Source organism: Dysidea avara, chromosome 7, assembly GCF_963678975.1.
Source record: "Dysidea avara chromosome 7, odDysAvar1.4, whole genome shotgun sequence".
In the NCBI taxonomy this organism is placed as follows: Eukaryota; Metazoa; Porifera; class Demospongiae; order Dictyoceratida; family Dysideidae; genus Dysidea; species Dysidea avara.
This window is the reverse complement of record NC_089278.1, coordinates 24,259,190-24,271,083: the sequence shown is the minus strand read 5'-3', so window position 1 is coordinate 24,271,083 and position 11,894 is coordinate 24,259,190. Positions and strand designations below refer to the sequence as shown.

Genomic DNA, 11,894 nt, shown 5'->3' with positions numbered 1-11,894 from the left:
ATGCTGCACGTTGGTTTAAATTTCGATGTATGTATTTACTTATTGTCATACTGTTAGATGTACATGGTAGAATAATTGGAAACTATAAGAGAGACATACAAGATTTCTGTTGAAAGTAACCTTCTAATTCTAAAATTACATGTTTGATGTGGCTGTGCAAGTGCTGAAGACCTACAGAATTTGAAGTAGATGCAATAAAGTTTACTTATTTAAGACCTCAATATGTATAGGGAGGCTATGACATCTGAAATTGTTGGACTAGCTAAACAAGTGATTGATCAACTTTAGGAATCCATTACTAAATTCTGAAATAACAGTTATGAGGGGTGTACATTCATTTAACATGCAGATTTTTTAGATACCAAGAAATATTATATTAGTATCGTATATAAACTGGTAGAAGAACACTAATCTGGTGAACTGTGGTTAAGATGTATGCACCTAGCCACTCAACTGTGTCAAATCCACTTAACAATGTAGTTACATAGTATATGTATACATGGTCAGTTATGAAGTTCACGTATGAATCCCACTGTGGCTACAAAGTATGACGTTTGCACAAACCTCATACTAAGTATGAATATCACTGACCATAGAAATCATCCCTTTATAGTATTTATAAATTTCATACTTCTCAGTTTACAGTGTACAATTACAGGGAAGAGTGACATCAGAATTAAGATTGATATATAGTAAGTCTCTGTATACAGGCTTATATAGCTGTAGTTCTCAATTCTAATATTAAAATTCCAACATTATACATATGATCATGAGAAGTCAGTGCTGTTTAATACAGTGTAAAGGAGATGATGTGAAGCATACGAGGGACAATGTTGTGATTTATATAAACAAAAAAGGCATTCTCACAGTCATGCATATATACTCTATTTACTACATAATGTATATATTTATATTTGCATGGTTTCTATCTTTAATCAGATAAATCATGATCACTAGAAACACTGCCATCTTCTGGGAGCTCTTGAATCGGTGGATATTGCTGTGCAGGAGGCTCAACACGCTCTTGTCTCCAACAGGCTTTCAGCTTCTTCATTGATCTTGAAATTGCAAACACCATAAAGTATGCAAAAGGTAAAAGAACAAGAATTAACTGTAACACCAACAGTAGCTGCATGTTGCTGTAATTGCTATCTGGAGCAGTGTCACTATAATACAGAAGATATGTGCTGATCAGATTGATAAAAATAATATTGGAAACACATAGGATGGTAACAATATTGTCCCGTTGTTCCCTATATGGTTGAACCAATAGTGTTATAATCACAAAAGTCATAGAAACTGCAGCATTGAAGAAAAATGTTTCCTCCCTGATGGTAAAAGAAAATACAAAGATGATAGCAAACCTGTAGCAGTAAAGTAATCCAGCAAAGAATTCACAATTTTGTCTACAACTTGCTTGAATACTATCAATCAATGGTTTAAATTTTGAAAACAGTCTCAAAAAGCCAGCTATGAAATTATAAATTATGTATTGGGATAAATCAACACCAGTTCTTTCATGAATTTTTCTTGTGATTTGTTGCACCAGAGGGAAGCAAAGTAGTCCAGAAACAGGAACAAACACAAAAAATAAAAGAACAAGAAAGGATACAATTACATACACTCGATGCTCATCTCCTCCCCAGTCCATATTACCTTGCAACCAAGCAACTGGTAGTGCTAGTTGTGAAGCTTTTGAACCTTTAAGGTCTTCTCGTGACAACATCAGTCCTGATATTAATGTCAGTTTGGCAATCACCAGTGTCCAAACGGTAGCTAATCCTCTAACAATAGATCCTTGTCGAGTTATGAAGAATTTCAATCTGAGGCAGCACACTCTTACTATTTTTTCCAAGCCACATAAGTTTACACGAACTACACTGAACACAGTTGTAAACAACATAAACAAAAGAAGTGCATAATATCCTGAAATGTATTTGATTGCAAGAATATCCATGGTATTAAAGTTGCAGCTAATGCAATAGGGTGGCAAAAATATACCAAAAAATTCCAAATTCCATATATTGTAAAGGAAACTAATGCCTTTAAGTATTTTATTGTTATCTCCTAACTGATCAATGTTATCATCAGAATATATATTTAGTGAGTCAAACACCTGGAAGTATAAGATAATTGAACTAATACTTCCTGAATTAAGATCAACATCAAAAAACAAAAGAATACTAAATAGAAATGTAAAGGGAACATACTCAGTTAGAATAAGAATTATCCAGCCATGTTTGCTGAGCCAACTTGAGCAGTTAACACAGTCATAATATGGTGAATTGACTGCAACAGCAAAGCCTTCTACACATCTCCCACAGAGTGTTCCAGTTCGATTAAAAGGTGAGCAAACAAGATCATCTAAAATTGTAATGTTACTTATATTGGGTAGAAAATTCTGTAGTATTGTTTTCATTTTGCTACAATAGTGTCGTGGACATTGTCCAGTAACTAAATTTGTGTACTTTGGAGTTGGGTGTTGTTTAGATAATCGATATCCAGCCCAATAGCCACGTTTAATTTTGGCAGCATGTCTATCATTATTGCATGACAATATACCATTCAGCTGTTGCTTGTCATTTAAAAAGGAACATTGACAGGTTCCATTAGACGTTAGATAATAACCTGGAGGACATATTTCATCTTTATTATTTTCGGTAGTGTTTACATTCAAAGGTGAGATGTTGTCAATAACTTCACTGCTTTTATAATTGTACACATTTCTAAGGCTTACCAATAAACCACCATCCCAAAAAGCATCATAAAACCTACAGTTATCTATGCTAATAGTATTGTTTGAAATGTACTCATCAAATGCAATCAAAACACTTCTGCTGTTGTCAAGTGAAAAATAGCTTGACATATTAAACAGAGGAGTTCCATTCACATTTGAGTAGAAATTCAAGTGTTTCTGCATAACACAGTTTTCACCAATCTTTCCATGATCACAGCAGGCTACATCTGCTGCTACAGATAATGGGAGAATATTCTGATCATCAAATATTGCTGACTTTTCAATCAATAAACTTCCGTAAATCTTGTCTACAACTAGAGCAGCGTTATCATGGTTTAGAAGTAGTACATTGGAAATAGTCACATCTTTACAGTTAGCAAAATAAAGTACTATCCTAAATAATGGTTCTGTGCCTTGATCCATATAACTGGCAACATCAATCGCCTTATGTTTTTGAATTGATCCACATTTATTAAATTTGATGTTAGCAAGTTTCACTGATATTAAACCATTAAAGGAAAAACCCACATCCTTTCCACAAATTATGCTTGTCTTGTCAGCACCACTACCAGTGATACTAACTGAAGGACAATTCTTAAACAAACTATTTGTCACGGTTGAATTAAAAGTAAACTTGAAATTACCATCATGGATAGTAACATTAAGTGGATGACCATGACAGTCAGGTAAATTAGAAAACAAAAAATCAAGTGTGGCACAAGGAACTTTGCCAACCAAACATGAAAACTTGTCCATTCCAGTCTCTTCATTCACTGCAATATCAGTAGCATGTAGCCATGGTAGTGTAAACAAAATTACAGCAGTAGCTAAATGCAACTGAAAGGTTTCCATTTTTATAATCTGAAAAAAATATACAATGTACAGTATTTGGTAAAATAGACATATTAATGCTGGTAATGAAGTAAAAGCAAGCTCCAAAGCCAGTATTGAGACTTGCAAATAGTATAGGCAAAGAGATGCTGCCATATTCAAGATGACAAATAGCACTGTTGGTGATTGCTAGTATCTTTTCTCAACACCTATAATTTTTTGTATCACGTGCAAACAGATAATCAACTGGTTGGAAAATTGGCCATTGTCTAATTATTACCCGGCTTACAAGAGGCTACTGAAAGCCTGTGTAGCAGGGAACCAGAAACTTGATACTAAAACTATGATGAATTGAATGCAGAAAACTTCCAAGACAAGGTGTGGTGATTTAATTCACAAACAACCAATAACATAGGAGAAGAATTGGCATGCATGTCAAAATAAGATCATCCCCTACATTTTGGTCCACACTTCACCCAAGTCATAGCATGAGATTGAACTGTTTACATTGGTCAATCAGTACAGAAGGCACCACACAAAATTTAGTGGGCATTTGGAGTGCAACTGATATCTGTAATGGGGATTTAAACTTAAGTCACCTATGGGATAAAAAGCAGTCTTAATAAGGAGATGACATTAAGAGCACTACCATGCAGCTTTGTTGGAAGTTGAGACCCATTTGACATGGCCACAATAATGAGGTGGTCTTACTAATGAGATTATGAAGTACTTATCCACATTTGGGACCTAGCGTTTTGACATGTTCATTAACACAGTGACCCAGCATCTTAGCATAAGGCAAGTAATTTTGCAGCTTAGAACTTTCTGTATATTTACAGCTGTGTTTGTCTGCAACAGAAGTGCATGATGTAAGGAGTTGCATGATGTAATGCAGCAAGGGTTGTTGTGTAATCCACTATGCATGGATGTTATAATATAGGTCTGGTCAGCTTTATTGTAAACTGATTGTGAGCTTATAGCGGTCACAGGGATATATTTATGGCTATCACTTGGGTGTACAAGATTCATCCTCAACACTTTGAGAATTCAAGCTGATTGTTTTATGAAGTAATTTAGTGCATGTCTGTATGTTTATAGTCCTGCTAGCCGGTTATACAAATATAACTGTATACTGTATGAAATATGGTAAATTATACATGAAATATGGTAAATTATACATGAAATATGGTAATTTAGTTCAACACATTAAAATGTTTAAGTGGCTGGAAGTTGTGCCCCCAGCATCAGTGATTTAGTACTGCTAGTGATAAATTCTCTGTGCAGCTAATAGCAAATCTTTGGGAAATGCATATATGTATATATTTAACAGTATCAGTACATAGCTAGGATAATGAGCTACAACAGTAGCAAAATTGTTCAGACTGACTAACTGCATGTTGCCTTCAAACAAACATAATTCAATAATGGCTAAGCCTCACGGACTTATCTTCGTCCTTCTTTGTTCCTATTTCTTCTTACTGACAACGCAAGGTGGTAGCCTAGTGTGTGATGGCTTCTCTAGAGAAATTGTCTGTATTTTCTGTTGTACAAACAGGATTGATTGCAGAGACACTTCTCATAATTTTCTTTGCTTGCAATGCTGTGTAATTGGCTGAACGTAGCTGAAAACGAAGCATAATGACTACTTCACTCTTTCAGTAATTGATAGTTGGCATGCATGTTCAGTCGAAAGCATCAAGTATGGTGTCATTCTTTTTTTTTTTTTTTTTTTTTTGATGTGGTATGCAGTCTAAGGATGGATTTAGGGGAGGGGGTGCATAGGGAGCTAAAGAACCCCCCTCCAAAATTTTACTATGTGCTAGCTAGAAGTACAGTACAGGTGCAGTTGCACCTATAGCATACATGGGCAATGAAAAGATGAAAAGATTGAGAGCTAATCAAACAAGAAGAGATCAGATTTATATTCAGGGATAAAACTGCTTAATAAGCTGCTCAACATCGAAATACTCTAATAGAACAGTCAACTACTTTAATAGAACATCCATCATTAGAATTCTTTAAACACCCCTTGAACCTCAACTTGAACTCAAACCATACTGCAGCATTTATGCTGTGCCCTTTATAGAAAGCTAGTTACCACTAGCAGAAAATTTCACTTGGCTCACAATGTTATTCAATACCAAATTCTATCTCAGAAAGCTATAAATTTGTTAAAGTTTCCTGTGAGGGCATGCTCCTAGAGCCTCTACAGAAAGAATGCTCTGCATGCTGAGTGTGCTTTGTACATTGTACTACTACATGTATCAACCAGTTGCTACATTTTTTAGTCCCACTATAGAAGCCCCTAGCCACACACCCCTTGAGAAATCCTAGATCTGCCCTGTGTGCTAGTTCACCAGTCATAATTAAAGTAAACAAAACAAGTAGAAGGAAAAATGAGGACTTTAAGTTCAATTAGAGATGATAGACATAAAAAGTAGCAGTCGCCTACACCTGCACTGACATATACTAATTGATATTTAATCCCTATACCATGGTTGGCTACTGACTGAATTAGTGATTAAATTCAGTGATGTAAAACTATGTGGGCATTTGTCCACTCAAATATTAACATCAGAATTTATGTATACATCATGGTCATCTGCTGTATCTCACCAGTAGAGCATATAGCCATACCACAGCTAGTCAAGGCCTGATCTCAAACATTGCTCTTGCTCCATGTACTGCATTTTAAAGATGGAGTTAGATTGGATCGTACAATCGATTCAGGCATATTTGTGATTTATTTAATAACACAAATATTTCCATGTTGTGCCATGAGCCATTGATATCCAGAATTAAACCAAGGCTTTTATTTTTGTGCTGATGCAAAAAAATCCATAGACAAAGAAGACAAAGACAAAGCAGAAATGACAATAGCAGTAGAAGTGACAAAACTCTTGACACTCACAGCATTGTGTTACTGTTGGATGACAAAACTATGAACTGGATGATGTTGAAACTGACGTTTAGATGATAAGCTCTGCTAGCAAAGGTAAAGAAGACAATGAATGGCTTTTGCAACTTGGTACCAGTGTTACTGAGAGCTAGGACATGCATTAATTCTGCTGTGGGCCACCATGAGTCACCTGCTCAACCAGTTGGTCCACATTTTCTACTTCGATTATGTGGGAAGAAGAAATGTTCTTTCAACAGTAAGTGGTAAGAAATATCCATAGATAGAGTACTGTATTCTTTTCCATGTCGCTCTTTTGCATCAGCACCAGGATCTGCAGGAAGAGTGGATGAAGCTTTTGTTTCAACAGGATATAGTAACTGGAAGCATGCATAGGAGAATTTCCTAAACATGATAAAAGCATCTGTCACGTCATTATTTTTTTAAATGGTTACAAACATAATATGCGGCAATGAGTGTACATTGGGTAATTTAACTTAATGCAAATAATTTTTCATTTAATCCCCATGCAGAATCACATAATCATTTAAGATGGAGTAAGTATAGTCATTGTTAAGTTGCCATAAGTCAGTTAGGATTGTGAAAACAAAAGTGATGAATAGTGCTCTGCAGTATATAGTTAATGAAGGTTTATATTAAAATAGTGGTACAGTCATAGCATTCCCAGTGGCCATGACTGACATGAAGTTAGCCAAGGATATCATTGTGTATCATCAAGACCTGAATACAAAATGGGCAGAGGCAGTGTTTTACAGAAATTGCACTTCTGGGCTGCATGTGATTGAGGTATGGGTACGTTTGTACTCTGAACTTCCAGCAACAGCATTAGGCTATTTCAGCTGCAGAAACTGCAGCATAGAGTTTTGCTAGCTAGTGACACTATGCACTTTCAAATAGTTTATTTTACACCTTGGAAGGCTATGCAACTGATTAAATGTCTACTGGTATCTTCTTGTTATTAGTAACACTTTACAGTGACCAGCACTGAAAGTCTGACAGCAACATGTGTTTCACTGTACGGCACTAGCCATTACGTACAGTATGTTACCATTTCGGTTTTTATCGTAATTTCACGTAATTTTGCTCTTACTCTCGCTCTTACTGTGTTCCTAGGATTAGTAAAGCACCCCTAGGGTTAGAAAACGCCTTTAGGATTAGGAACAGCGCCTTTAGGATTAGGAACAGCACCCTTAGAATTAGGAACAGTGTTCTTGGGATTAGGAACAGCGCCCTTGGGATTAGGAACAGCGCCCTTAGGATTAGGAAGAAGCGCTAGTAGGATTAGGAAGAAGCGCTAGTAGGATTAGGAAGAAGCGCTAGTAGGATTAGGACAACGTTTTAAAACATTAGGTTAGGGTTACGGTATGGGTTAGATATATAGTGATATATATTGATTTACATTTGTGACATTTAAATATGGCAAAATAAGAAGAGTTGGTAGCTAGCACCGGTGGTACAGTGGTTAGGAACACTGCTCTTCAGGCTGGAGGTCTGTGGTTCGAGTGCCCGTTGTGACAAGCTTTTTTTTTTGTTTTCTGTACCTTTTGTTGAGGCTGGAGGTCTGTGGTTCAAGTGCCCGTTGCGACAAGTTGTTTTTTTCGTTTTCTATACCTTTTGGTGTCATATTTTTTCTAAGTTATAATGGTAACATACTGTACCTAACGACTTTTATATAATCTCTAAATTCCTACTAATTGTATAAGTACCTCAGTTGGTATTATATACCTATCCATAGGACTGGCAATGAAAAAATTGACCCCCTTGTAACTCAGAAGATACGGTACAGCCTGTACATAAGTATAGTCTTGGTTATAGCATAGATTATGGATTCCCTACCTATATAATTTATTTATTATTTTATTTATTTTAATACTTTTTAATGCAGTTCAGGACTGTATTAAAGGTCAGTGGGTAATAGATACCCACTGCCAAAGAAACATACATACAATACAATGCAATAACTAATAAGTACAACTGTTAGTTACTTATAATTACAATAGATAACTAGAGTTTGTTAAAATTGATAGAAATTGGTGCTCTAGAGCAGCGGTGGCAAGGGCACAAAAGGTGAAATGTACAAGCTCTCTCAGGGTTGAAGTTATTAATAAAATGCGACCATAAGTAGCTAGTTAAACGATATTTAATTGTGTTGGTAGATAGTGAAAGATCAATGACTGGTAAGTAATTGTATAGTCTGGCTATCCTGTTAAAGTAAAAATGATGTTGTGTTACTGATGATGTCCTTGGATGATTCAGTTTTTGGTTAATCCTGGATCTGGTGTTGCCTCTTGCAAAAGTAATGTAGTTGTAGATATTAAAATTATCAGTGGGTGACTTTAATGATTTTATTAGAAACAGTATATCTTGGAGTTCGCAGTGATACATGAGAGGCAGGAGATGCAGTTGTTCCAGTCTGAGTTTGTATGAGGATGTATAATCGTTAAGAATATATTTAGTGGCTCTTCGTTGAATGCGTTCTAGTGCAGTAATGTCTCTTATTAGTTGAGGCCTCAATAGTTGTGAACAATATAATAGTTGTGATCTGACTAGTGCTAGGTATAGACGTTTCTTTGCCTCAGCACTGTTAACCTGGAATGTTCTTCTGATAAGTCCTAAGGTTTGGTAAGCTTTTGTACATATGTTGTTATAGTGTGCTGACCAGCTGAAGTCAGATGTGAATGTTACTCCAAGATCTTTATGCTGTGCTAGACATTTAATAGGATTTCCATTGATGGTGTATGTAGGGGGGACTGTTGTAGTCGAGAAGAAACGTAAATGAATAAATTTGGATTCGTTGAAAGGTAAGTCAGTCAGGGTGCTCCAATTAGAAGCTCTGTTGATATCAGTTTGTATCTTCACGAGATCTAATTGCATATAGAAGTTTGGTGTCATCAGCGTATATAAAAGGAGTTGCAAATTGAATGAATTCGGGTAGGTTGTTAATGAAAATGACGAATAACAAAGGTCCTAAGACACTTCCTTGGGGCACCCCTGAATGTACATAACATAATTCTGACAATGAATCTCCTATCTTGACACATTGATAGCGATTGTGTAGATATGCTTCAAACCACTGTCTTGCTTTACCAGTTATTCCAAAGGTTTGTAATTTGCCAAGTAAGTGGTGGTGAGAGACAGAGTCAAAAGCTTTCTTGAAATCCATGTATACTACATCCACTTCACATTTGTTAGGTTCAAAGACTTTTTCTGCAAATACTAGTAGCTGCTGTAACGTAGATCTTCTAGGAAGGAAACCAAACTGATGTTTGGTGGATTGTTCTCTGACAAGATTAATTATATTATTATACACAATTCTTTCTAGAACCTTCGATAAAATACATAACAGTGAGATGGGTCTGTAGTTGCTCACAGAACTTTTGTCCCCAGATTTGTACACAGGAACCACACAATGAGTGCGCCAGTCAAGAGGAATAAAACTGCATGATATACTCGTGTGAAAAAGATGGCAAATTATATGAAGTAGTGGCCCTGCACAGTGTTTGAAGATTTTTGGGCTAAAGCTGTCAATGCCACAAGCTTTGGTTTCGTCAAGAGATATAAGTAAGTCAAGGACGTCAGAATCAGAAAACAGAATATCTTGAACATGAGGAGTGACACTGCTTGATTGTAAGTCAGATACAGATGATGTTGAACCTGTAAATGTAGAAAAAACTGAGTGGAAATAATTGTTAAATAGTTGAGCTTTTTCCAAGTCAGTGGATGCTGATTCATTTATGTGGTACATTTTAGCAGGAAAGCTTTCTCGCCCTTTGATACTTGATATATATTTAAAAATTTTGTTGCTATTACTGTGAGCATAATTTAAAGCTAGATTTGTTTCATAATCATGCTTAGCTTCAGTTATCATCTGTTGTAATTCCCTTTGTAGATACTCCACTTTAAGTCTTTTCCTTTCTGTAGGATGTCTCACAAGTTGTCTCTTAGCAGTGCGGAGGCACTTGATTTTGTGACGGATTGTTGGGTTAAACCACTTGGGATGATTTGATTCTTTAATAGAGATCTTAGGAACATATAGATTTAAAGCACTATTTATGGCAGTTTTCAGGTATAGCCAGATAAACTCAACATTTTTAGAATTCAATGCTAAGGTAAAGTCATATTCTGTAAGGAATTGGTTCTTGTCCTCCCAGTTAACTTTATTGTAATCTAATCTTTGTATACGTATTTTTGTAGGTTTGCTGAGGACATGGTTAATGAGAAGTTTTATCAAATAATGGTCAGATGAGAGGTTGGGTGGTAGGTTTGTGTAGGTTTCAATATGTTGAAGGCCACTAATATTAGACAAGGCTATGTCTAGGGTGTTCCCAGCGCGATGCGTGGGGCCAGTTATGCATTGAATCAAATTGAGTCCAAATACTACTTCTGCGAAATCATCAGCTGTGGGGGAACTACCACTGTAGATACTCCAGTCTATGTCAGGAAAATTTAAATCTCCCAATAATACAATGTTTTGAGTACTATCGAATGAATTGAGGTATGCCATGAGTGAGGTATGCCATGAGTGAGGTATGCCATGAGTGAGGTATTATATTGATCAGAACAGTTAGGTGGACGATATATCAGACACACGAGCAAATTTGGGTCTATCTCAGCAGAGACTATTTTTAAATCATTTGGAGAGGACAACTGCATTACTGTGAGGAAAGATTTGAAAGCTAATAATACACCACCACCTCTACTATCTCGATCTTTTCTTAAAACAGTGTAGCAAGAGGGAAATATTTCATTAGTAAAAATGTTAGTTGAGAGCCAAGTTTCAGTTACTCCAATTATGTCAAAAGTTTGAGAGTACACATACGATTGAAAGCGCTGCTCTAGAGCACCAATTTCTACCAATTTTAACAAACTCTAGCTATCTATTGTAATTATAAGTAACTAACAGTTGTAATTATTAGTTATTGCATTGTATTGTATGTATGTTTCTTTGGCAGTGGGTATCTATTACCCACTGACCTTTAATGCAGTCCTGAACTGCATTAAAAAGTATTAAAATAAATTAAATAAATAAATAATTACATTTGGGCATCTGTATGACTAGTCTCGTGTTCAGACCGCTTTTTTCTTTCATGTGGGGGCGAGAACTGCGGGATAAAAAGCCCCACACGGAAAGGAAATAATATTAAAAGCAGTCTGGGCACAAGACTACTCAATGACTATAATGATATACAGACCAACAGCTATACAAAATACCTTATGAATTAATTCAGTTACCGGTAATATGTAGCTACTTACTCAGTCGCGGGTTATCCAGCGATCGACTTGAAATAAAGCAAACTGAGAAAAGGGCAGGTCTCGATGACGCCGGATTCAACTACAAATTTTTGGTGCTGTTGACTATCGTAAATGTGCACATCCGAGAAAAAAAGAAGAGTTATTGAAGTGTCGTCA

At 36.0% G+C, this 11,894-nt stretch overlaps 1 protein-coding gene across 1 annotated transcript; it reads right to left on the bottom strand.

The window, feature by feature from the left end:
- Positions 1 to 643: 643 nt before the first annotated feature.
- LOC136262288 (uncharacterized) lies at positions 644 to 11,890 on the bottom strand. Its single transcript, XM_066056508.1, has 2 exons — positions 11,739 to 11,890; positions 644 to 3,598 (listed from the first exon to the last, which is right to left on the bottom strand). Exon 2 carries the CDS (start codon positions 3,587 to 3,589, stop codon positions 932 to 934), a length of 2,658 nt encoding a protein of 885 aa, XP_065912580.1. The 5' UTR covers positions 3,590 to 3,598; positions 11,739 to 11,890; the 3' UTR covers positions 644 to 931.
- Between the last annotated feature and the right edge of the window lie 4 nt (positions 11,891 to 11,894).